The following is a 27,855-nucleotide window of genomic DNA, read 5'->3' on the forward strand; positions in this document are numbered from 1 at the left end:
CCTCCCATGTACTTCCCAGAGGTGGTCAGTGCAAGGCCTGCTTCATACAGGTAGGGATGGGTCATGAGTGGGAGAGGTGCTGGTGCCAGGGGTTCCTGCCTTATGCAATTTTGAGTTTATTAGTGGACCTTTAGAACCGAACCCTCACATAGGCTATGAGTTACCTGTACTTACAGGATGTCCCAAGGGCTGCTTGTCTTCTTTCGTTTTAACAATTTCTAACGGCTCATCGCAAAATGCTGTCTCTTCTTGGAGAATTGCACAGAGCAGAAGATGGCTTCTCCCTTTGTATTGATGGAATGTACATATATCCATGAGGTTCATCCAATGACATTCTTGCCCCCTGAAATAACAACAACAACAACAACAACAACAACAACAACACTGTCTCTACACCCCTTGGCCTTTTCTTCTATGCTTACTGTGTTTTACTGTGTTTTTACTGATGATGGTTGCCTCTGTCCCTGCAGGCCGTGACTCTCCTTCTGCCATATAGAATTGTATATTTAATATGCAGAACACACATAGTAAAAACCCGTTGGAAGGTATAGGAGGACATACAGGTGGCAAGGAACTGCAATGATTCTAATCCAATCACTGCTTCCATCCTGGCAGATGACCTGCCAGTTACATTTGTGCTGGCATCTCTGGCTACCCAGTGCAAACAGCCAGAACATATTTGTGAATTCGGAGAACTGAGACTCTTGTTTCTTTCAAGTGCTATGAATGTCTCTTCTGCTTCACACAGGTGTGGGGATCTTTTTCAGCCAGAGCACCGCACACTCTAGAGGGCAGCCTTTCAGAGGCTGCATTCCAGTGGCGGATAGGGGCCAGAGGAGAAAAAGTGGGTGTGGCAAGGGATGTGATTCTTACTTTTGTACAGTAGGCTACATTGCAGCTATGCAAAAGTCAAAAGGTTCTATATTCCCCCCTCTACCCAATACATACATATCTTCAGTGTTAATCAAAGCAAATGAGGCACAATCACAGTTAGAAGAAATCATATTCCAGCAGGGAAAAGCACTTAGGGGGATGCAGATTGGAACCAGAGGTGTTGTCTCCTTGAAAGATGGGGTGTAATTCGAGGAGAGTCCTGAGGGTCGGGTAAAGACCCCTTTCTCTGAGGTTCTCCACCCCTTTAGGGCTTCAAGATGACAAGGCAGGACAGAGTCCTAAGTCCATTCCTTGTTTGCCACTGTGGATGAATCCCCTTCTCCCACAAAAACTATATTAAAAAGAAAAGGGAAAGAATTTGGTCTTGTAGCATACCAAGTGAGCACTATCTGTGTTTGAGTACCACTTGTTTAGTGCTTGTCAAAGTACACCTGGAAAAAGTATATTGTGATGAGAGAAGAATGGTGGATTGGGTGAAATGTCGCCATACTTAACACATTTATACCATCAATATCACAGGCCTACACCGTTTAGAGGTCTGCACCTGTTAAACTGGATTCTGAGCAATTGCAGGCTTTATATAACTAACTGCTTCTGCACACAGAAAAAAGCAAAAAAAGGCATTGATTTCTTCCAGTGCAGAATCCTTCTCAGCTACTTATTGGGCTCAGAACTTCAATTTGATCAATGCCTCGAACACAGCAGAAAACACGGGAAAACACAAAGGAAAATATTGCCTTGAAAAGCTCACTGATATAGGAGGAATTATTTGAGCTGTGTCTGTTATTCCTATTTAAAGCGATTTGCTGTAAAATCAAAATAAATGTCAAGTAGAATCAAATATGGATAAACCTGTGGCCTTTCCATTGTTGTCTCTGAGCTCTGTCTGCTGATTCCAGGAGGAGGATTAAATACACAACAATTTTATCTTAGTGGGCCTAGTGTTGGACTTGCAATGATTTAAGTGCAATTGAAAGCTTTAGGGGACAAGTTGGTAGAGAATGAGAATGCTTTATATACAGTTTATCAAATGGAAGGAGGGATGTTTTGTACATAAAAGGAGCTTTCAGGATTGAAGTGAGCTGGTTCTGTAAGCTGCTGAATGCCAATTATGGCTGTTAGGCATTGCACAAAACTTAGGTCTCTAAGAGAAATAGCATTAACTAAAGACAATGAACAATAAATGTAAGATGTCTTTCTCTTTTACGCAGGGGTCCAATGGTACTATTTTTAAAGGCAGCAGCAAGAGAATGTGGGTTCATAGATGGTATCCTCCTGTGTCTTCCTAACTGTGGCCCATTATTCTTGGAAGCAATATGGAAAAGTGCTGTGTGCTCTAGCTGCATGGTGCTCAGTCCTAATTGTATACATATATATATATTTTGCAGGTCCAGCGACATCTTTCAAAACTCTTTGATAATATGGCCAAGATGAAATTTCAGGTGGATTCAGACCAAAGTTCGACCAAGCTGGGCTTAGGGATGTACAGCAAAGAGGAAGAATATGTTAACTTCAGCGAGCCATGCGACTGCAGTGGGCAGGTTAGGGTGATGTCAAGAAACCCATGTTCCTTCTCTGAACAAGGTCTATGCCTGTGGTTGTTGTTCAGACTATAACAGAACATTTCCTATTTGGCACACTGAATGGGTGCTGTAAACACGCCTTGTGATGTACCTACTCTGGTTACATGATTCAAGCAAAAATGAAAGTTCAATCAGCCTAAGAGTTCTCTTTACAATCTGAGCCTTTTCTGCATGGATTGAGGTGACATTAGACTCAGTATTACTTACTTACTTTTTTATTTGATGCCTTACACCTGAGCAATCACAAGGCAGCTTACAAACAGTGAGCACGGGAAAGCTGAAACAGAAGAACAAAGCAATGCAATTTTAAAACGTATTTTATCCTTCAGAATACCTATAACATTTTGTTACAACAGCTGATTAATTATGCACAACAGAGAATATAACATGTGAGCAACAAAACAGTTACCATCAAATGCCTTGGGAGTAGAGGAAGGTCTTTATCTGGCACTGAAAATATATTAATGACAGTGCCAAGTGAGCCTCACTGGAAAGAGCATTGTATAGACAGGGGGCCACCACTGAAAAGGCCCTCTCCCACTTCACCATGACATCAGCTGATCATTTCTGAGTCTGGGCAGGCTCTTGTTAGAGTGGCGCTATGAATGGTTTGGGGGTCTTGAGCGGTATAAGGTTTTATAGGTTAAGACTAGCACTTTGAATTGAGCTAGGAAACATGTTGGCAGCTACTGAGCCTGGACCAGGATTGATGTAATATGGTCATACTATCTGATCTACATCATTACTCTGGCCATTGCATTCTGCACTAGCTGCAGTTTCTAAACAGTCTTTAAAGGTAGCTCTGCATATAACACATAGCAGTAATCTAGCGTGGAGGTAAAGAAAGCAAGTTTACCTCTGAAGGCAAGTTATCTCTATCCTCATAGGATAGCTGAAGCTGGTAGGGGGCACACCATGCTTCTGAGGCTACTGAGGCCAGTGGCAGTAGTGGATCCAGGATAGCTCCTAAGCTATGAACCTATTCCTTCAGGGTGGAGTTTTGACCCCATCCTAGGACCAGTTGAACATCACTTGTTTGGTCAGAAGACCCACTGACTCAGCATCTAGACTGGGTTTCAGTAAGTTGGCCTTCATCTAGAACGTTATTGTGGTCAGGCACTGGTTCAACGTAACCAAAGCCTCACCTGCAGAAGAGGAAAATGAGAAGCAGAGCTACGTGTCACCAGCATATTATGGCAGTGCACTTCCAAACTCCGGATTATTCCACTCAGCAGTTCCATGTTAGATGTTATGCCAGGGGTCAGCAAACTTACTGTGCCTAGGGCCAGTATCTCCAGTGCCGATTGCGCAGTGGGCCAGAGGTTGGGGGAGCACATGCCCATACGTGTGCTCACACACTATTTTCGGTGCACTTCCGGGTCGGAGGAGCGCTGGAAATAGCTTGTGTGCATGTGCACGGGCCTCCTCCGACCCGAAAGTGCACCCGAAATAATGCTTGTGCATGCGCAAATAACGCTTGTGCATGTGCACAAGCTATTTCTGGTGCTCCTCCAACCTGGAAGTGGGCAGCTGTGCAGCGCAGCTCCGGTAAGAGCGGGCAGTGGGTGGCGAGGGTCACCGCAGGCCGGATAAATGAGTCCCTCGGGCCTTATCTGGCCTGCGGGCCTTAGTTTGGGGACCCCTGTGTTATGCAGCAAGGAGGACAAGATATAGACTGTTGTGGAACTCCAAACCGGAGAGTCTGCAGGACTGGGCAGTACTACCAAAACCTCCTAGAGTTGGCCATCCAAGTAGAGCAGAAACCCTGCAAAGCAGTAGCTGCCAACTCCAGAAGGACACCTTGGTCTAGATAGGGTTAAGCAGAGACCCCTGCCTGAAGCCCTGGAGAACTGTTGCTAGTCAGTGTTAACAATGCTGAACCTACATGGACTTAATTCTCTGACTTTGTATGAACAGCCTTTATAATCAAGAAAATAGTAGCACCTTGTTAAAAGGAAAGCTTCCTTACTGTTGTTAATAAATATTCCGAAACTTGTTTATGAATATTGTCACTTATATCCTGAACCCAGCACACCGTATATTCATTTACTTGCTCCAGTTAACCATAATTCCATAATACCTTACACATATATGTGTGTGTATAATATGGATAGAGAGATGTTTATCAAACCTCTTTTCAAATTATGTTACCTCCTTTAACTGACCAGTGAGCAATTCCACGAAAAGCAGACAAACCATCTGATTTTTTAAAATTTAAACCATGAGAGATGTTCACTCTCCTTTTTTAATTTCGCTGCTTGATAAAAACCTATTTTCTGATAAAGTCAATTTCCCTATAACTCTTCACTTATGTAAATACCCTTAATACACATGTATTTTTCGACCGTGATATTGTCTCTTGGTAGAAAAATGCATTTATGTATGAAGTGACCCTGATGTTAATATTATACGGTGAGCATGCAAGAGGAAAGGCTGCTTTTAAAAGTAATTTATTTATAACCCGATTCATCTCGAATGGTTGGGTCTGGTTACAATTTTGCGGGCGGGAAATAAGCATAAAACCCCATTGTAATAGAATAAATACAATAAAGCAGGAGGTCAGCTTCAAGCACAAAAATAAATCCTGCAAGTTAGCCCTTCTGGCCACCCAAAAGGCAAGTCTTTCAGAAGAAGAAGAAGGACCACAGCTTAGTAGCAGAACACAGGCCTTGCACCCCAAAGGTCCCAGGTTGAACCCCAGCATCTCCAGGTAGAGTCACCTGAAGCCCTGGAGAGCTACTGCCAGTCAGTGTCAGTTATACTGAGCTGGATGAGCTAGTGTTCCAGACTTTAAAAAGTGCTTAGGTTCACGCTTTGGGCACTTTCCAGTGGGAGAGTTTCTATAACAAAGAATGTCCCCCTCTGTATTTTGCTGTTTTAAGCATGGCATGAAGATGGAATGGTGGTGAGGTGCTTCTAGGGGCCACAGGGGACAAGACAAGTTGGCTCTTGTCTTGATCAGCAATCCTTTTTTTTTTTTTGTAGTTTCAGGGAGGGAAGAACCACCACGTCCAGGGTGAGTAACGCTTGATGGTAATAGCCTCCTGGGTTCCTCTTCTCCCCTAGGTGGAGAGCTGGCTGAACCGTGTGTTGGACCACATGCGGGCCACTGTGAGACACGAGATGACAGAGGCTGTGATGGCTTATGAGGAAAAGGCAAGGGAACAGTGGCTTTTTGACTACCCAGCACAGGTACTGCTCTGTTTCCTCTTCAGATGAACAATCCGTGGTGTGTAGGGTGGGCTAAGCGTGGTTCTGGGGCAAATCCCATTTTATGCCGCCTTAACTTGAGTAGCTGTCATTTCTGCTGCACCTGGGACTCAGCTATACAGCTGCAAATATAATGTTTTGAGTGCATTATACAAATGTGACACTAGATGGTGAGCTAATGGTGAATTCCTTTTTTTAAAAAAGCATTTCACAGAGTTTTTAAAATATATGTGTAGATTCAGCCCTGGTCGGTCTTGTGATAACTGACCAGTGGTAGCCATTCTCTGAACATCAGCAAACAGGGAGTTTCACCTGCTGGTGAAATTACAGCAGTATCCTGGTGAGACACACTTCAGAGCAGAGGACATTTCAAAGGTGAGGGGCCACCACAGAGAATCTTCCCACGGGTCTTTAATCCCACAGAATCTCATTAGGTGTAGGGGCCCTCAGGACTTTAAACCCCATAACACCTTCAATTAGGCCCAGAAGACAATAGGCAACTAGTGCATTTTTTTCCAGATTTGATGGGCAGTGTTAGAAACTGAGGTATGAAAGCTAGGAGCTAAATGGCACCTTAAACACAATGGAATGTCTAGGTGCACTTTTTAAATAACCAGAATACAAAGCTGGAAATGAATGAACTGCAGCTGAAATAATATTCATTTTTCACATGGTCTAGTCCTTCCCCTGCCCACCCCCCTAAAATATTCTTAAGAGGGTTTCTTCTCCAGGCACCCACTTGCTGCGAAATTCTCATCAGATGCTGCTCCTGGTTGTTAAGCCTCGATTGCTTACCAGAGTTCAGAATTGAAGTGCAGCCTAATGGATCGTTGGGAAGTAGGAGTCCTATAGAAGCTTCCTAAAAAGCTTCCTAAAAAAAACAAACAAAAAAACCCCAACAGCTTCTGTAGTCTGAAAAGAACATTAGCACATGAGCTTTGCTGTGGGGTAAAGCCAGTGGGAGAATGAGGAGCTTGCATATCTCAGATCTTTGCAAACTGGATGAAAAAGGCAGCGCCTGCCCTGGAAGTAACGATGGCTAACAGTAAAGCATTAACAGTTGAACTTTTTATAATTTTCCACCCTCTGCAAACACTCGCTCCAATTTAATAGCTTCTGAGCTGGGTAAGTGCTTTAAGAAGTGAGTTGCCAGTGACGAAAGATTATCAGATGGTTTTACAGCTCAGAGGATTTTAGTTTTGCTATAAAAGAAGAAAGAAAATCCATTTTCTTCATATGTAATAAATAGAAGCTTGGAGGATATGGCTTTGCCTTTTTAAAAAATATATATCGAGTGGTGGTTGTTTTCCCAATATGGAAATCAAAATCTTATTAAGAATTTTGACACTGAAAAAAAATATGGGTGGTATTTTCACCAGTTTTTGTTTTTTTAAGAAGTTGGAAATATTTTTGCTTTGGAACCATTTGCAAAGCTTTATGGCATAGGTCTTTTGCTTACCCTCAATTATGAAAAAGCACCCCTTCCTGATGATTTATTTTGACTTGCAATATTTGTTAACCTACTGTTTCTATCTTTTGACCTTTAAGTGGCAATAATTCTATATATCACATTTTTATGGCTTCTCATAGATTACCTAATGCAGGTGGCCAGTGGGGATGTTTTTGGGATCGGCAATGTTTCAATCCCAGGTTTTATTCTAGGCCATGACTGCATGATCTTTTGTGGCCATAACCCTGTGGGAAGGTATGGCCTTTGAGGCATCTTTTTACTTCAGGGTAATTGCAATTTATCTTCTTCCTTTGGTGGATTTTTCATTTGATAAGTTGCCATCTCCTGGGAACATTTGCCCATTAAATTGGGAAACACTGGTTAATGCTGGAGAGGGTGTAGTGATGGAAAAAAACAATCTGCCCCAGCTTATGTCTCAGAGAAAATTCCTGAAGTATCTCTGGACTTATTCATCTGTAGCAATTTTATACAATGGCGGAATACAGTACAGTGGTACCTCGGGTTACATACACTTCAGGTTACATACGCTTCAGGTTACAGACTCCGCTAACCCATAAATATTACTTCGGGTTAAGAACTTTGCTTCAGCATGAGAACAAAATTGTGCAGCGGCGGCACAGCGGCAGCAGCAGGAGGCCCCATTAGCTAAAGTGGTGCTTCAGGTTAAGAACAGTTTCAGGTTAAGAACAGACCTCCAGAACGAATTAAGTTCTTAACCCGAGGTACCACTGTACTCCTGTAGTAACACATTGTATCACAAGACGAAATCCTTGTAGCCTTTTCAGGAATTATCCACAAATGTATTTTTGGTGTCTTTTTGTTTCCTGACACAATTTTTTACCACATATTTCTTCTTCTATGAATGAAATAAAAAATCATTTTGGGAGGAATTCAGCATCATGCTAAGAAGATTATTACTATTATTATTTATTGAATTTATATACCACCCTATACACAGAGATCCCTCTGTTAGGGCAAATATTTTGGGTTGCTAGACAGAATAACCCCCCATCTCCTCCCCTACCCCATATTCTGTTCCACGGATTCTCCTGACCCCTCTGACACAATTCCAATGTGTGGGGGGAGGGGGGCAGAAGGAGAGGGAAGGAAAACTCTGTTGCTGAAGCAGAAGCCCCTCCACAGGGCTTCCATTGACGGCACTCATTAGTTGAATCCCACCCCTTAGACTCTTGTGGCCTAGAAATCCACCCTTTATTTCTGACTTTGCAAAGTATTCTGAGTTTCTTTCTCTTTCCGAGGTGGCACTCACCTGTACTCAGATTTGGTGGACCACAGAGGTTGGGATTGCCTTTGCCAGGCTGGAAGAAGGCTATGAGAATGCCATGAAGGAGTACTACAAGAAGCAAGTGACCCAGCTGAACACCCTCATCACCATGCTCATAGGGCAGCTCTCAAAGGGTGACAGGCAGAAGATCATGACCATCTGCACCATTGATGTGCATGCTCGAGATGTGGTGGCCAAGATGATCGCTCAGAAGGTTTGTCACCTTCTGGATCTTTTCCATACTGTTTTTCTCAGGATTACTGAGAAGGGAGCTTGTGCATTGCTAGTGAAGACGAGTAGCCTGGCTAAACCAGCACTGGGATTACTTTGAAGGCATGCTGCATTGCTGTTTGCCCTTTTACATCTAACGCAGGTTTCTCAGCCTGCCATTGCTGTTGCCCTTTTTACATCCTAACTCAGGGTTCCTCAGGCCAGCTTTCTCAAAGTTAGGATGGTGATATGCTGAATTCGTCCTGGAATACAGGCAGGAATCTTTGGTTCCTGTTCCAGGTGAGAGCTGGGGTGTGAGTCACGCCTAGTTTTTGATTCGGGTCTTTGAGGTGGGTCAGTGGTGTTATGTGTCTTAGCTAAGGTAGTGTGGATATGGGATTGGTGGTGGCAGGTAAGAGTGGACAAAAATATACAGGTGGGAGGAAGGCAAGTTAAGTCAAAGCCCTTGCCCACTCTGCTTTAACTGCTGTAATTCAGAATCTGGGGGCACTGGGCAATTGGCCCCCTGGCCTGGTCATGTAGTTGCTAAATGCCAGGTCTGTCCATAATACATCATTGACCATCCATTATTTGATTGTGTATGATGGGGCAGACTTGTCATGCATAACTTCGACCTTGGCAGATGGGCTGGGAGGCCTGTGCTGACCCAGCAGGGTGCTCAGTGCAGCAACATTCCAGGTCAGAGGGGGAGGGAGGAAGTGTTACAGTTATCCAGAAGAATTTCTGGATAACTGGGTAGTTTGTGAATGTTTGGCCAAAGAGACAGCACAGGGATGTTGCTAATGTACCATCTACCCCACTGCTCTGCAACCTCCCTGGCCGAGCTGGTGAATGAAGTCTTGCATGTGGTGTTGGAGAACCCTACCACAGTGGATTTTTTGGGGGGTGAACGAAGTCTTGCATGTGGTGTTGGAGAACCCTACCACAGTGGATTTTTTTTTTGGGGGGGGGACTTCAGTATCTATTCTGAAGCTGCCTCAAATGGACCAGCTTGGGATGTCATAGCCTCCATGAAAACCATGGGGCTCTCTCAGTACATTAATGTTCCAGCCCATGTAGCTGGGCATGCCCTTGACCTGGTCTTTGCCATAGAATGGATTGCTAATACTCCATTGATTGGAGAGCCCACCATTCCCTGGAGAGGTTTGCCCTGAATGTAGCTACTCCACTTGCAGGGATGGGGGGCCCACTGTGTTGCTCTGGGGGATTTTCTACCCGACCTGACTGGCAGTCCTGTCAAGGCACTTGCCTCACTGTGGAATGGTGAGATGTGCAAAACCATTGACGTCATTGCCCCCAAGTGCACTCACGATCGCTGTGGAGCATGTAGATCACCTTAATATTCCAGCTGTACCATTTGCCCCTCCATAAGCTGTTTTATGTTGATTTTCTGCTCTGCTCTTGAAGGTGGACAATGCACAGGTGTTTCTTTGGCTGTCTCAACTCCGACACAGGTGGGCAGATGAGGAGAAGCACTGTTATGCGAACATTTGTGATGCACAGTTTCTATATTCCTATGAATACCTTGGGAACACACCCCGTCTGGTCATCACTCCTCTGACAGACAGGTAGGTATCTGGAAGGGCTCAGACAAGGGAGCTTTAGTTTGGCAGCTTGTTGCAGAATCTGTTCCCCTCACCCTCCCATTTTGTTTTTGCAGAAATTTGCTATTTCTGATGTGCAATTCACAAAGCCTTGATGGTTTTGCAGCTCTAGGCTTTTCTTTTTTAAAAAGAATTTTGTTTTTTTAAGGATAGGGTTTTTAATTGTGCTCTGCTGTTTTTATTATCTACATTTCAATATATTTGTTTTCCTATTGTTTTGATTTCTATTACAGTTTAATTGTTTTTAAAAATGATTATCTTTTATATGTCTTTAGGCTTTTTGTGTGTTTTTTCTGTCTTGTTTTAATTTGTGTAAGTTGCCTTGAGTTCCAATATGGGAAGAAGGCAGGATGATGATGATGATATTTTCCTTCCTGTTTGAAGATGCTACATCACCCTCACCCAGTCCTTGCACCTAACCATGAGTGGGGCTCCTGCAGGGCCAGCTGGCACTGGGAAGACAGAGACTACCAAGGATCTTGGGCGAGCGCTTGGCATCATGGTGTATGTTTTCAACTGTTCAGAGCAAATGGACTACAAGGTAACTTTTAAGAAACAGTCAAGAATAATAGCATACTAGTAAGATTCTATGTAGAGAGAAAACTCACTAAATGCTGGTTCATTAGGGAAGTTTCTCTTAAAAGGTATGGTGAGGACTAGAAATCCAAAACTCTGCAGAAAGCTAAATACATATAATTACTGCTACACGTTTTTGTTTATTTGGAGAAACTGCATTTATAGTTAGTTCTGACATACTTTTCATTCCACTTTCTTTGGGGTGCAGTCCCACTGGGAAGTTTTTCCTGCACAATCTGCATTGATTTGAATGGGATTTGCATAAAAACAGAGTAGTGCTGTGGTGAAGTATGATCACACTCAAGCTTTGCAGTTCTCCCCAGGGCAAATTTATTCTCCTTGTTCACTTCTGTTCCATTTTCCCAAAAGCTTACTATTTCCCCTCTTGTGGGAAAATCAGCTGTGGGGCTGTATCCAGTTCTTTGCTTTAAAGAACAAAGTTCCCAAAATATTTGAAACACTTTCAGGATCCATCAGCAGAGTTGTGGCATTCTGAGGGGATTGGCTCAGCATCTGACCTGGAAATGAAACTGCCTTACCTACTATTGCTATATCGTGGCCAACAGACAATGCTAGACCTGAGTGCACCTACCTTCAGTGCATTCAGCATTGTGTGTTGGCAGCAGCACAGCAAAAAGTAGGTGGGGCTGTTTCACTTTCAAGTCAGGTGCTGAGACAACAGCCTCACACAGTCACAATTTCATAGGTGTGCGCCATCCTGTGTTGAAATCAAAGCTGAAGAAACATTTCATTAAACTAGAGCAGGGGTGAAGAACATCTCTTCCCCCTTGCCTCTGCCTCTGCAGCTACTGTAGTCCACAACTTCCATTATTCCTGACTACTGACAGTGCTTGCTGGGACTTATGGGAGTTGTAGTCCAACCATCTCTGGAGGACCGCAGGTTTCCCACCCCTTGTCTAAATGGCTCTTCATTGCTTCTCATTGATCTAAGTAAGCAACCCTAGAATTATTCCTTCATCTATTTGAGCTCGGAGTGCTGTCAGCCAGTACCAATCATCTTTAAATGGGTGGTTTGCATATAGGTAATAAAACTGTACAATTGAGAAACCCATCCAGGTTCATCATTGCTGTTATTAGCTTCCTCCTTCTGCTCCTTTGCTCTTTAGAAAGTGCCTACAGAACAAATTGCTCATGAGACTGGAAATAGGTTGTATACACATTTTACCAAAACAAAATAGGTGGGTAATTTTGCTGTCCTTTCCCCTTTTTTGTTGCAGTCCTGTGGGAACATTTACAAAGGCCTTTCCCAGACTGGTGCTTGGGGCTGTTTTGATGAGTTTAACAGAATTTCTGTTGAAGTCTTGTCAGTGGTGGCTGTACAGGTAAGTAATAAGAAGGAAAGAAGGGTAAGGCAGGGATGTACCTTGAGAGCTTGGCTGCATTTGGATGTCACACAAAACTGGTTTGGTGAGACATGAATGAGCCTAACCTCCTCCTGGGCTCTCCTCTCTTCCCCCTTGCATGGCCTTCTGTTTCTGCTTTCAGTTAATCATGGTTTATTGCTGTGTCCAGACTGACAAACTGTGGGCAACTTTAACTATGGTTCATTTAAAATAAGCCTACTGCAAACTACGGTTTCTGAAGCAGGCTTGTTAAAACTGACCATAGTAAGTCTTAACCACAGTTGCAGTCCAAATAATGTGTCATGCTGTGGGTAAAGAAAAGTGGAAGGAAGGGCTTTCAAGCTATTCCTCCTCCTGGCTGCATGGAAAGGAGAGAGAGTGTGCAAGCCTAGAAGGAGGCAAGGCTCCTTTATGTCTTGCTAAACCATATTTTAGTGTGATGCCCAGAAATGGTCACTGTTTTTATATTGTTTATTCTATTTCCACCTTTCCACTGATCAGTCTTCAAGAGAGCTAACGATTAACAATAAAATATAAACACAGTCCTATGGAAAAGGACAACAATGACAAGAGCAGAAAAGCAAGTAACCATCAAAGGCTGGAGAGGACAATGTGGTCTGAAACTGGCATCTAAAACATAAGAGTTAATGCCAAGTTAATCTTTCTTGGGAGGGTATTCCATGAATGGGGCACCACCTCAGAAAAAGCCCTATGCCTGTTTGCCACTTACCAAATTTCTTCAATATAGGGTTACCTGGATCCAGAAGAAGTGGGGGGAGGCTTGGTTTACTGGTTTTAATATTGCTTTTAAGGTATTGTGGTTGTATTATTTGGAAATGCAATTCGGTCCCATTATAAGCACAGTTCATTCTTCATTTCCGTTTAGTTCCAGTGCTTGACAGCTGTTGGGTGAGGTGGGAATTCTGTATATCAGCTTTGCCTGGTTCCAGGTGCAGAACTGGTGTCATAAATGGACTAAGAACGTGGAAGCTGTAGGGTACGGAGAGGAACAGTAGCTGAGCGGCATTTGATCTTGCTGTAGGGATACTCAGTAGAAATAGAGAACATAATGCTTCTATGGCAGTTGTAGCATAACTATATGCCTCTCCTCCTTTCTGGTTTAGGTAGTGTTATTTGGCAAAGGTATGTACAGTTGTGAAGTGCTGTGTACAGAACTGCTCTGTGAAAATATGAGGCCTGTGAATTTTAAGTGCTGTGTGTGTAAAAAACCCACGTAGTGATCATTAGACACTGTTGAGCTTATTAATGTGCACTGCCCAGGAAAAGATACAAAAGGGTATTATCTGATTAAAGGAGAAATGGTATCCTCAGACAAGAAGTCCCTAGTCGATTCAACATTACATGTTTTTTCTCCATTAGTTAGACTACTGAAATGAAATAAGCAGTGCCACTGTAAAGTTATCATCATAGTTTTAAATACAATTTGGAATGTTAATGTGATGGTGGGGAAAGCCCTAATCAGATGCTTGTCTTGTCAAGTGTTGAGTGTCTTGTCAAGTGCTGGTTGTGTTTGAAGACAGCCTGTTAATACAGAGATTATCTTGAGCCAGTAAACATGGCGTTGATGATCTGTTTTTCCTCTCAGAAAGCAGCACAACAGGAAAAACATTCTTGACGTTAAGCCCTCCAAAGAATAATAGTCAAGACGATGAATCTGTGCTTCAGAGGTGCAAGCCACACAGCAGAACAAAGCAGGCCATAAAGTTAGCAAGTCATGTATGTTGTAGTAGATGTGCTAGTCTTGCTATTAAATATTCAAGGCAGCCACTCTCAAAATCTCACTTAACTTCCAGGTCAATTAAAATTCTACCTTGGATAGCTTAGCATGTATAGATATTGCATTGGTGGCTCAAAGCAGTGGGTGTTCTGTTTTAATTAGCTCTTAGCCTTGAATATATTCCTATGATGTTGGCTATGCAGAGCCATCACACAGGGGGATAAATGTATGCTATAGACATTTTTCCATGGCATGAAGGGTTTTCATTTCTTTTATCCCAGTGTCAATTAATCTATGTAGCTGCTCCTGCCTTGGCTGGTTTGGAATAGTCCTGGTTTACAAGGTGGTGATATGTCACAGGATTCCTCATTCCTGCTTCCATGACCCATCCTAAATTTTGTTCCTGGATTGCATGAGAACTTATCACATTACCAGTCAGTTTCTGTCAATAGTAGGCAGGGGTCTTTCTGGCCTAAATTTAATGTTCATGCAACCTTACATGTGGCATGGAAAAAAAGAGGGCGGAGATAAATTATTCACCCCCCTCTCCCCCATTACAACACTACAACTGGGGGGCCACCTGGTGAAGTTGGCTGTAGTTTCAGGACAGACACAAGAAAGTATTTCTTCACCTAAAAGCATAATTCATTTATGGACTTCACTGAAGCAAGAGGTGGAGATGGCCACTGACTGGGATGGCTTTAAAAGAGAATTAGACGAATTCATGAAGGGTAGGTCATCAATTGCTCATTAACCTTGGAATCAAGTGGAAAATCAGAGGCAATGAATACCAGGTGCTGGGGACAAAAAATTAGGGAGGGCTGCCTCTCTTGTGCCCTGCTTCAGGGCTTCCCGGATGCAGTTAGTTAGCCACTGTCTGAAACAGGACTGGAGGAGCCCTAATGGTTTGGTGCAGAAGGGGTCATTTTTCATAGGGGATAAAATTTACACTGACAGAGCCATGGAGCAGGCTTCCCCCCTTCTTTTTTTGGGGGGGGGGAAGGGAGTACAGTGGCTCATAAAGATACAGTTTGCTCATAATGTGGCAGCAGTTTTAACAGCAATCACTTAAAAAAGATAATGCCAGCCCTCTCAACCCACAAAAGTCATCATCTTGCTTAGATATGCTGCAGTGTAGATAAGTGCTCGATTCTAATATGTACCATAATACCACATAGCTTTTTTAGCACACGTTTTATTAAGCACGCTTTATAAAAAAATCAGTGGAGCTGGAGAGCGAAAAGCCCCATCTTCTTCCATTTTCAGGTGAAAAGCATACAGGATGCCATAAGGGACAAAAAGCAGAATTTTAATTTCCTCGGCGAAGACATTAAACTAGTTCCCTCTGTTGGCATTTTCATCACCATGAATCCTGGCTATGCCGGTCGTACGGAGCTGCCTGAGAATTTGAAAGCTCTTTTCAGGTAAGATATGTATCACGTTCCTTTTAGCTTCCTTTTAGTATGTTAAAACGTTTGCCTCATTCTTTCCTGCAAGAGTGTTTTGTGGTGAGTAGCTGTTGTTCCCATTTTATGGAACGTCAACTGAGGCTTTCAGTATACAATCTGGCAGCTTGTCATTGCACTGGAAATTGTACCTGGGACGCCCTGCTCCATACCCAACACTATTCATCATGATATCTCCCATTGCCACGTGTATTTTATTCTACTTTGGCAAGGGCAAATGAACCAGACACAGTATTTTCCCCCCAAGGTGTAGCCCAGTGCTTAGTCTTCTGGTTTATGGGTGAAAGTGACCAGTCTGGGCTGCTCTGGAGTACGCAGGCTATATAAGTGACTCATTCAGAGCCTTTCATCCAGTTCCTGACTATGCAAGCACACAAGGCTCTTGCTTCTATATGTAAATTCCATGAAACACCTGTGTGAGTCGCATAGTATCTCTGAACTTGTGCTTATGGAGCTGGTGGATATAGGAAGTCATAGTATTTTGAATGTGATCACTATAAGTGGGGCCTGGGACAAAATGGTTCAGTGAGTGCTCCTGTTCAGGATACTCAGTTCCATGCCTAGGCAGCCCACAACATTTTGCTGCCTTAGATGGAGCAGCAAATTCCCCCTCCCAAGGTCAAGGTGCACTTTATCTATGGCCAGCAGAGTTACTTTGGTCCCTAAGGCAGAAAATCCCACAACCAGCTCTTTGGCTGGCTGGCTGGCTGACTGGATGATGATAAGTATAATGAATAAGTAACTAAATAATGTGCCCCTAGATTGTGATGGAGGGTAAGGTGTGTGTGTGTGTGTGTGTGTGTGTGTGTGTGTGTGTGTGGATAGCTCAGTTGGTTAGAGTGTGGGGCTGACAATGCCAAGGTTGCAGGTTCAGTCCCAGAATGAGACGCCTGTATATTCCTGCATTGCAGGGGGTTGGACTTGGCGATTCTCAGGGTTCCTTCCAGCTCCATAATTCTACGATTCTATGCGTGTGACTTTTGTATGGCTGAAATGCAGGCCTCTTACACAAAAGCAGAACTCTTCATCTGTTGCTTTGCCTGAGGCCCTTGGGGTAAAAAGAAAACACCCCCCACCCAATGTCTGGATTAGGACAGTCTTGTGCTAGATGGACAAATGGCCTGACCTTGTATAAGACACCTTCCTGCGTGGCTTGGTTATGTACACTGAGTTTCTCTCCTAGGCCCTGTGCAATGGTTGTGCCAGACTTCGAGCTGATCTGTGAAATTATGCTGGTGGCAGAAGGATTCATAGAGGCCCGGCTGTTAGCTAGGAAGTTCATCACTCTTTACCAGTTATGCAAAGAACTGCTGTCAAAGCAGGTAGGTTGCATTTCATTAGCTGTTCTCTATTATCCGATATCACACGGTATTGCCATGTTCTACTTTTGTGAACATCTCCATGATGCATCTCATGAACATCTACATCTTTCTTCCCTTTTCACAATCAAATATACATTTGTGAACTGCTGCTCTCCATTATTATTTTGCTTCTGCCTGGGATTACATTCCCATGCCAAATGCATGGGATGTGTGGTGGTGGGCTAGTGTGAGTCCTGGTGTTCCTAGACCTGGAATCTTCTACAGACCTCACTGGTTCTCAGGATTTCTGGGTCAGGCCTCTTGGGATTCCACCTCCTCACTTCACATCTTCCACCTGACTGTTTCTGTATTGACTGCTTATTGCCTAGGGAGGCTGTACTTTCAAGTCATTCCAGCACAAAGCTGAGGATCAGAGTTAGAGGAAAGTTAATTTGTGTTCCTTTGATAACATGCTGATATCTGCAGGTACACTTCCAGTGTTTGATGTGTAGGCCAAGTAAAAAATACATCGTCCCCTCCTCTCTCTCATTAGGATCACTATGACTGGGGCTTACGTGCAATTAAGTCAGTCCTGGTTGTTGCTGGATCTCTCAAGAGAGGAGACCCAGACCGCCCTGAAGACCAGGTGCTGATGCGCTCTCTTCGGGACTTCAACATCCCTAAGATTGTGACGGATGACATGCCAGTATTCATGGGTCTGATTGGGGACCTCTTTCCTGCTTTGGATGTTCCAAGAAAGCGAGATCTCAGTTTCGAATCTTTCGTGAAGCAAGCTGTGTTGGAACTCAAGCTGCAACCAGAGGACAACTTTGTGCTCAAAGTAAGGTCGCGGCTTTCATCTACCCAAGCTTTAGGCTGCAGATCCTCTGGGATCTTCTTTACTTAATTTTGTTCCAAATATGCAATTCTATGCTTCTGTGAAACAGTCTTCTCTGTCTACTGTAAATAGGAACTTAGCTAAGGGTGTGTGTGCATGAAGGCATCCCTGGTGCATTTTTGTTGCATGTTCAGGTTTTTCACTTTTCGCCTCCTTTGCATGTGTGGGGTACCTTTGGTTCCCCCCCCCCAAATGTTACTGAACTACAACTTCCATCATCCCTGGCCATTGGCTATGCTTGCTGCGGCTAATGGGAGCTGTAGTTCAGCATCATCTGGAGGATCTCAGGTTTCCCACACCTGTTTTATCATTTGTTCCCTGTTTCCTGTTCTTGGTTTGTGGCCATTCACGCATCACATTGCAAGGGACCTTCCTTTTTCTTCTGATGATGACTGCTTTTGCAGGCCTTGAGAACCATATACATTGTTCTGAATTTACATTATGAGAGCAGCCTGTCGTGGTTGGTGAAATGGGACGTGGGTACTTTTGTCCACAACGTGGTGGTTTTATCTTGTTGGCTTTTTTGTGTGTAGGTGGTGCAGCTGGAAGAACTCCTGGCAGTTCGGCACTCTGTCTTTGTGGTGGGAAACGCAGGTACAGGCAAGTCACAGGTGCTGAAATCTCTCAACAAGACCTATCACATCATGAAGCGGCGGCCTGTTTGGATGGACCTCAATCCAAAGGCGGTTACCAATGATGAACTCTTTGGCATCATTAATCCTGCTACAAGAGAGTGGAAGGATGGTAAGGGTGTTCTCACTTCTTCAAAACCTAGGAAGAGAGACGTTTTTCATGCCACTTGTAATAAATTAAAAATAAAAAAAAATCCAAAAAATGAATCCAGAATGTGTGCTCTGAGAGTTCATTGCAGGTATGAGATTTTTCTCATCACGTTAGAACTTTTCCAGCATTTTCTCTCGCGTGTCTCTAGCGCTTTCTGTTTTCATAGAGGAGGCTTTCATGAAAAGTAATAACTTGTGTTTCTCTCTGGTGTGCTGTGCAGTACGGCTGCTATTGTTCTTGCGTACTTTTCTCATCTGAACTTTCTTGCTGACTTCTCCAGAGGCACTTTTGTTTTCTTAATTTCCTTGTATTTCATAAGCACGCCCCCCCCTGCATATTACTCAACTTTTTTGCAAGAAAAATATCTTTGGATATGTAATCTTTGGAATGCATTGTATGGTTCCACACTTTCAGTGCCTGGGTCCCCTAAAGTGTAACTATTGCAAGAAGGTGGCCTTTGTGACGTGGAAAGAAGGCAAGGTATGTTTTGTTTTTTAAATCTAATTTAAGGTGGCAGGGAGAGAGAGAGAAAACACAGCAGCCTGAGACCTTACCAGGGTATGTTTCCCAGTCCTCTTTCATGGAAGTTGGCCTTGCTTCTGTGCTTCTGTTCAGTTATGGAATTACTTGGCCACCCCACAATATCTAAATGGAAATGGCCTTTCCAGAGCTTCCTTTCTCTTTTCTACCCTCTGAGACGTGTGAACTTTGACTTGCTGACGTGCCAGTTCCCTCCCAGGCTTCCTATATAGAGGTTTGGGGCTTCTCCAGCCCCATTTCACTGTTCTTACCCACTGTGTGTGTGTAAGCAGGATAGAATGAACCTTGCGTAATATCTTTGCCCTGGTTCTAACACCCTATTTTCTTTGTGGGATTGTCAAACTCCAGGACCATCTATGGTGCATCAAGACCTTCTGGAGTTTCTGCAGTTCTAATCTTCACTGAAGTATCTCCTCTGTCTATCCCTCCTCTCCACCCCCTTATATCAAAAGATACTGGATGTTATATCTTTTCAGAACTATATAACCATGCCATTGTTCTCAAAGACAGACTCACTAGTATAGGGCAAAGCTTTGTTATCTTCTTGGGTTTGCCAGCTGGCATCCCTGATGTGTCTTATAATTTTAACAAGTGTGAGTGAAAAGCAGCTCAGGAGCATGACTGACAGAGAGCTGGGGTGTGGCTCAGATTTTCAACTGTGGATTATGAGGAGAATATATATACTATTGTATTGCATTCACTTCTGTGATTAGCAATGAAAATAATGAGGAATCTAACATCATGTACATAATAGTTCCTCATACTCATAAAAGGCAGTTGGGTTATCTTGGAAATACAAAATATTTGCAAGATACTCAGAAATAAGAAATTTGCTATGGTGCTGAGCTACTTAATATGTGGACCCGTAGACATGGAAATATGTTTAACACTGCATGGTATGCTTCCTTTTACGTTGCAGTATGAGAGCAGAGTGTAGGGCAGAACCAAGTACATGCTAAATTTATAACTTTTTGTTAGTACCTAACTGTTTAAAACAGAGGTACTACAAATCCCATAATCTTTGATCACTTGCCATACTGGCTGGGACTGGTGGGCATATTTCAGCTACATCTGGACGGACACACCATAGCCCCCTTTGGTTTGTACCTGCATTTACAAGGGAAATTTCAGGGAAATTGCATTGGACAAATAGGAAAAAGGCAACCCACTCTGTACTGTCATCTAAACTTCTGAAACTTTTGCTGTGGTTATGTTCTTTCTTTGAAGATGGTGTCATCTTGAGAGGGAAAACAGCAAAGTCATAGTCAAATGCTTTTCATAATCACAGTTCTTCTTCCCCTTTTTGTTCTGGATGGGCTGCCGAGATTTTTTGTTGTTGTTGTTGCTTCTTCTCCTCTGTCCTTAACCATTCTCAGCAGTATTAAGTGGTCTGGGATTATTTTCAATGAGATTATTTGATCACGCTTATGCATTATCTCCTGAAGGAGATTCTATTCATACCCTGTTGTTTTCATAATTATCAAATTTAACTAACTGCATCTAGATTTTGCTTTGCTTGTTCGTATGCAAGCTGAATTAACGACAGCGACAAAAACACTCGTATGTTATTAAAGGGAGCGTGCAGAGTCCTCTGAGAATCCCACTCACTGCCTGTGATCTCTTTAGGATTGTTCTCATCAATTATGCGAGACCTAGCTAATATTACACATGACGGCCCCAAATGGATTGTGCTGGATGGGGATATTGATCCGATGTGGATTGAGTCTCTTAATACTGTCATGGATGATAATAAGGTAAGACACAAGTTTGAGGGCAACAACTATTCTTGAGTACATAAAGTAATCTGTCCTTTACCAAAAGGCACATGGATGTAAACCATAGGACCAAACTTTCACAACTCTTTTTGTTTCAAGAATCTGAGGGTGGGAACCCTGCAATTTCAGGAACAAAAAAACAAACAATCCTATATCCAGAAAACGTTACCGCTTGGTATTTATGCAGTCCCCACATATGGTTCCTGCACCTAGTTGAATGCAATTTGGGAATATTGTCCAGGGTAGAGACTTGGTGGGTGCCCTGTGCCTTTGTGAGTTATCAAAAGATTGTTTCCAGAAACTGAAAGGGTCTTTAATGCAGAATGCACACTTTCTTCCTGGGACGTTGGTAGGAGCAGAAGCAACAAGCAAGCCCTCTATTGTTTTTTGACATAGTATCAACAGGGTTTTATGTAAGTGGCGTTATTCTCATGCTTTAAATAAATGAGCAGTTGGGAGAAAACTAGAGGAAACCTTTGCAACTCCATATAAAGAGTTTTGGTGTTTCAGGGAATGTCCTGTCCTGGGTTGCAAACAATCAGTATGCTTCTGAGAAGTCTCTGCAGATCACAGTGCTCTTTGTGTTCCCAACCTGACTGGATCTATCCTTTTGCAGGTGCTGACACTAGCAAGCAATGAAAGGATTCCTCTCAATCCCACCATGAGGCTGCTGTTTGAAATCAGTCACCTGCGGACTGCCACTCCTGCCACTGTCTCTAGAGCAGGTAGGTGGCAAGGGAGAGGAAGAGGGTGGCATTTCATTTTGGCATGGTAGAAAGTGAATGGGGGTGAATGGGGGTTAGCTTTGGCCTAAGATTCATGAAGGGAGCCAGGGTAGCCAACCAGATGTTTTGGACTGCAATCCTCACCAGCCCCAGCTAGCATGGCTGCCATGCTAGTGATGGCAGACACCTTGTCCAAGGACCCAGTTGCTGCTGTCGCTGCATAATCATACCAGATTATTATCTTTCAACTACAGTGGTACCTCGGGTTAAGTACTTAATTCGTTCTGGAGGTCCGTACTTAACCTGAAACTGTTCTTAACCTGAAACACCACTTTAGCTAATGGGGCCTCCTGCTGCTGCCGCGCCGCCGGAGCACGATTTCTGTTCTCATCCTGAAGCAAAGTTCTTAACCTGAAGCACTATTTCTGGGTTAGCGGAGTGTGTAACCTGAAGCGTATGTAACCTGAAGTGTATGTAACCCGAGGTACCACTGTACCTATAACTTAGATGTGGAAAAACTGGGTAACTCTCTTGCTGACTTCTGATATTTCACATTCCCAGGGATCCTTTACATCAATCCAGCTGATCTGGGCTGGAATCCTCCCGTGAGTAGCTGGATTGACAGACGAGAAATCCAGTCAGAGCGAGCTAACCTGACCATTTTGTTTGACAAATATCTGCCAATTTGTCTGGACACTCTTAGAACCAGGTACGGTCGAGGACACTGAACAATTCACACAGGTTTGCTTACCCTATGTGCATTTATGACCATTTGTCCTAAATACTACATGTTAGCTTCCCCAACTGGTTTCCTGTTTTGTATTAAAAGAAGTTCAGCATCGTACCTATGGGGCTTGAGAGCTTCTTCTGGTTACAGAAGATGAATGAAGAATGGCTGCCTTCAAAGGATGTCTCTTAGTATCATATAAGCTGCTCTAAGGCTTTTGTGGAGGAAGAGCAGAGTACAAGTGTCATAAGTAAATAATAATAATTTGCATTAGGTGTGTCCCTAAGGTTGTTTCCTGCGTAGAGGCACTACAGTGACCCCTAGCTCTTGCAACCAATCAGAAGCCGTGCCTTGGTTGTTGAACGTTTCGGAAGTCTAACGGTCTCCCGGAATGGATTACGTTCGACAACCGAGGTTTGACTGTAACAGAAAAAAATCTTAAAGCACAAGTATACTATACAAGAAGTCTGAGGAAACCTTTTCATCCTGAGGGCTGAATTCCCTCATGAGTGACCGTATCAGGGGCTGTATTCCAGTGGTGGGCAGGGCTTCATCCATTCATGTACTTCCCCATTTCACATTTATCCATGTTTCCCTTTTAAGAAGCCACCAATTGCCTTCTCCAAAGGAGGAGGCAGCAAGAGCTGTCAAAATTAGGCTTTCCATACCAAGAAAGAGAGTAAAAAAAAAAAAGTCCTTGGCTCCCTCATAAATAAGCATTGGGGAGGATAAGGAACAGGATAACATTTGTAAAAAACAACAAGCAGAAGCTTTTCTCTTAGCAATTATAGGTGTAGAACTACCCAAACAATATAGAAATTTATTTATGTATGCAACTATAGCTCCAAGAATGTTACTTGCCCAAAAATGGAAAGAAGAAGAAGTCCCAACGAGAGATGAATATATAAAAAAACTTGCGGATTATGCAGAAATGGCGAAACTTACCGGAAGAATAAGAAATCAAGATAACAAACTTTTTAATATAAAAGAATGGAAATGGTTTATTGAATATCTACAAACAAATTGTAAACAGATAAAGACATTGGCAGGATTACTGTAATAACCTGCAGTTTCAAAAGAATATATAATAAACATAGATGAATTAAAGAATAAGTTAATTTAGAATATGCAGGAAATGATAAAATAATTTTAAGGAACCGCAGAAAGAGGAGGAAGAAAGTTGAGGTTCGAAATGTTAGAACTATGTTAAACTACTGAAATGTATATAAATGAAATATATAAATGAAAATTATATAAAAAAGGAGGAGGGAGGAGATGAGTGCTTGCATGCACCACTGTGCACAGAATCCACTTTTTAATTAGTATCTGCAGAGGCATTAGCAAAAAAGATAAAATAAATCTTCAGTTATCTTTTAACTATTTTAATGATTATGCTATTGCAGTAAGGTTTGTCTTATTCTCATGTTAATCCTTTAAATTATTTCCAAGACCTCTTTTCAACAGGACCTTTGATAATTTGTTCCCTGGTTCCAGTACCAACAACCTAATGAATCTATTTTTGTTGCATATCCTTCCCACATTTTCTTATAATATATTATCCTATACTATCATATGCTCCTTCAATCCTCTACTGATAAAAGCTGTTTCTGATAAATTTTGTCTCTAATTTTTGAGCAGAAACTTACATACTGCCTACATGTTTTTTTCTTAAATTTAGTCACCAAGCCTTCCTAATGATGGGATGGCTGGATCTACTAATCAAGTTTGCATAACTTGATTTCTTCTATTACTTTAATTACAGCAAGTTGTCCTGTTCATAGTAGACCCATTGAAATGAATGGACCCCAGTTAGTCAAGTCTTTTAATTTAAGTGAGTCTACTCTTGAGTAGGACATTGGATTCAAGGCCCTTGGGCCAAATTAATTTCTTTAACATTCCCACCAAATGTGTATACAATCTGCAGAACAGATCAAGGTGGGATTCAGTTGGCATAGTAATTCCAAAAAAGTGGCTTGTCTAGTGCATGTGAAGGTTCCTGTATGCTGAGGATGGTGTGTGACTCTTGGTTTAATTTTATTCTAGTGGCAAGAAGGGGACATGAGAGAGAGAGAGAGAGAGAGAGAGAGAGAGAGAGAGAGAGAGAGAAGGGGTGGACCTATCCACTTTTGATCCTAGCCCTGTCCACATTTGGATGACTGCCCCACTTATTGCTTGTAAATGCCCCCTGGCAGCTTGACCCTGAAGGCATGCAGCTCTCAACAAACCATAGGGTTGCCCATCCCTCATATATGCCATCACCTGGCTGCAAACGGAGGACCTATCTATGCAGAAAAATATCAGATGGCAGAAAGGCTCTTCTACTGCACTCTTAGATGAATGAGTAACAACTTGCTTTTCCAATTAGGCAAAACAGGGACCATCTCTCTCTCTCTCTCCCTCCCCCCCCCCCCCCAGTCACTTGCCCAGGCCATAATACAGGCATAGGCAAACTCGGCCCTTCAGATGTTTTGGGACTACAACTCCTATCATACCTTGCTAACAGGACAAGTGGTCAGGGATGATGGGAGTTGTAGTCCCAAAACATCTGAAGGGCCGAGTTTGCCTATGCCTGCAATAAAGCCAAAGGCTAGAAGTGCACTAAAGTTCAGACTGAAAAGAAGTATGGATTTTTTATTTTTATTTTTTGCAGCTGTTATCAGTACGTTTTCTAACTGCTACAGTCAGTAAGGCTGTATTATAGCCACAAATAGTGTAGGCAGAGGGGGAAAGGGCCGCTTGATGCCTTGTGTATGCTTCACGTGGAGATTTCAGGGTGAGCAGCCGATGGTTCCAAATACAAGTATATTTTGTACAGCCGGCCGTTCCAATAACTATAATTACTTTTTAGCAAACTGCAGGTCTCTTCCGGCTTCACACATCTGTAAATGTAGCCTAAACCCATGTAAAATATGAGATGAAAGGGATTATTTTATTACGCTGTTATTTGACCACTTCTGAACTCATTGCATTTGTGGCAAATCAGTGCCCTTAGCAAGGCTTCCATTTCACTTCTTTCAAGAGGATCAAAGTTTTAGAGTGGCTCAAACTTATGATTACAGTTATTACTTGGCTGCGTGCTGATGGTATTTTATAGCTCTCTGTAGCAGTGGATAAGAAAGATATACACAATGAATGTTTTAAAATGTTAATGTTCGGAAAGAGGATTTATACGCCTATCTCCTCATATTGTTAAATGGCAGTCATGCTAAATCCAATTAAACTTCATAGGTTTTCAATTCTCCCATTGTAGATTTAAGAAGATTATTCCAGTTCCTGAGCAGAGCATGGTTCAGATGTTGTGTTACCTCCTTGAATGCCTCCTCACCAAGGAAAACACTCCTCCAGATTGCCCCAAAGAGCTCTACGAACTGTATTTTGTATTTGCTGCTGTCTGGGCTTTCGGTGGGTCTATGTTCCAAGACCAGGTAAGAAGATATGTCCTCCTCGCAGCAATACTGATTTAATACATTTTCACATTTACAACTAGCAACTGATTGCAAACCTAAGCCTCACCCGCAACATCGATGGGCCAGAGGATATGATCAGATGTGGCGACTGGTGATCAGTTGCTTGTTGGATTTACCCCAGAGGTGAATGGTGACCCTTACTGGGAGGTGAGATGAGATGGAGTTGAGGAGCCTCCACCCAGTGGTAGGAACATCCCTCAAAAAAGAGGGCTAGGATTATTAAAACCTTTAGTTCCATCTAAGCTTCCTCAGGCCTTTTGTGTGTGTGTGTGTGTGTGTGTGTGTGTGTGTGTGTGTGTGTGTCTTAGCAGAAACTTCCAAATTTAAATGAAACTTGGTGGTAGCTCTGAACTTGCAATCATATTGTACGCTCACAGTTGCTAACTGCAGTATAGTGGTACCTCGGGTTACATACGCTTCAGGTTACAGACTCCACTAACCCAGGAATAGTACCTCAGGTTAAGAACTTTGCTTCAGGATGAGAACAGAAATCGTGTTGCGGCAGCAGCAGGCGGCCCCATTAGCTATAGTGGTGCTTCAGGTTAAGAACAGTTTCAGGTTAAGAATGGACCTCTGGAACGAATTAAGTACTTAACCCGAGGTACCACTGTATAGCAAAAACCGGGCAGTGGTTCTACTTCTACTAAATTCTGTTAGAGAGGCGGGTGTCCTTGTCAAGACCTTCTACGTAAGGAAGATCCTGAAATGCTGTTGATGGGCTAGCCTGGCTGGAATGAGTTATTGTTCATGCTGCTTTCTCTCCATCTCCCAAATAAGAGAGATGGGACTTTATATGCCACTTCCTTGGAGGTACTGAATAGCCAACACTATTCTAGAATTAATCCAGCTTTGGCATTTAGGTATTTAAAATTTGGTTTTTGTTAGATAACAGAGCCAAGGGACTCAAGTGTGCAAATATGTGCCCTAGTGGAAAACTGCCCCAAACTTACTTAAGTAACTTTGATGTGTTTGCATCTCTGGAGGAAGCCATTCCCATCCCTGCCAGTCCAGTCACTCATTCCCAGCATGACACGATGGGTTCTAGTAAATTATAGTAACCAAACAGCATGGTTTCAGATGGCATACACTTTGAACCTAGGACTAGGCATATCTCTGCTCTGAGAATGAGGTAGGATCTACGAGATTTTTTTAAAAAAAAATCAGTCTGAGGGCTCTGAAACTCTGATTTTTCTGCCTTCATAAACAGTGTCCCCTTAGGCACAGGGGAAGAATAGAGCTCATTCTTCACAATTTTTGACTGGCAGGAGGAAGATAGGAGGTTTTTTTCTCTCTCTGATTATTCTCTATTTAAATCAGCTTCATTATCCAATTATTTATATAATCCTGTTTTTCACCTCTGTTATTTAGTCATTAGTTTAGTATTTCATATCATTAATGCAAGCCTAGGGCCCATTCCTCATTTCAGTATTCATGTTCTCAATTTTTGATGACAGTAATGATTGGTGTTTCAGTCGCTCCAGAGTTTGTTTGGTGGAAATAGATTCTAACACTTCTTCAGGAGGGAACCGCATTTTTCCAACACCTATTTTCTATGTCTCAGGCTCCTGTCTCAAAGATGAGACAAGATGCCTTGATTCTTTCTCATGTGACTTCTTTGATTCTTGCTGTCTTGCATGCCTCCACCTAGTTATATAGATAAACAAATCAAAACCCATTACAATAACCCATGACTTACTCTTATGCTTGCATTATTCCATAGAAGAGTGGAGATGAGTATGCACCAACATTTAGCTCCTCTTGGTTAGACCAAGTTAATTCCACTCTTCATTTGGAACCTAGGTATCTGAGTTGATCAGTTTTTCTGGTTCAGTTTGTTTTATACTGTGGGGCAAAGCAGATGAAGCCATTTTACTATCTACATTTCAGTTGTGAAAGGGGCTTATGTGTTTGAGCTTTGCAAAGCTTATTCTTTAAGCAGAAAAAGAAACAAAAGGAAATCCTGATCTTTGTGTACATAGTAAGATTAATATGCAGTGTTGAGAACTATGGTCACTACAGGTAGTAATGTATTAATCAAAAATTTTAATGCAACAAATGACTGATGACAGTTGTTTTAACTAACAGGAGGGTGTGTGTGTGTGTGAGAGAGAGAGAGAGAGAGAGAGGCCCACTTCGTATGTAATAAGGCTGCTCAATAAACCACAGTTTGTTTGACCATGCATGGCTGACGAGCTTGAGTCTTTCCCCCTCCCTCTC

At 42.7% G+C, this 27,855-nt stretch overlaps 1 protein-coding gene across 1 annotated transcript; it reads left to right on the plus strand.

Moving 5' to 3' along the window:
• Window positions 1–2,284: 2,284 nt before the first annotated feature.
• Window positions 2,285–25,596, plus strand: LOC310837147 (dynein axonemal heavy chain 9-like; the record flags this gene model as incomplete). Its single annotated transcript, XM_083757294.1, has 14 exons — window positions 2,285–2,435; window positions 5,544–5,669; window positions 8,418–8,657; window positions 10,082–10,242; window positions 10,663–10,819; window positions 12,093–12,197; window positions 15,223–15,380; window positions 16,606–16,744; window positions 17,277–17,564; window positions 18,155–18,365; window positions 20,571–20,698; window positions 21,336–21,444; window positions 22,006–22,153; window positions 25,422–25,596. Coding segments are annotated over exons 1-14 (2,265 nt in total), but the record flags the coding sequence as incomplete, so codon positions are not given.
• Between the last annotated feature and the right edge of the window lie 2,259 nt (window positions 25,597–27,855).

Source organism: Podarcis gaigeae (assembly GCF_964106915.1).
Source record: "Podarcis gaigeae genome assembly, contig: HAP1_SCAFFOLD_213, whole genome shotgun sequence".
NCBI lineage: Eukaryota > Metazoa > Chordata > Lepidosauria > Squamata > Lacertidae > Podarcis > Podarcis gaigeae.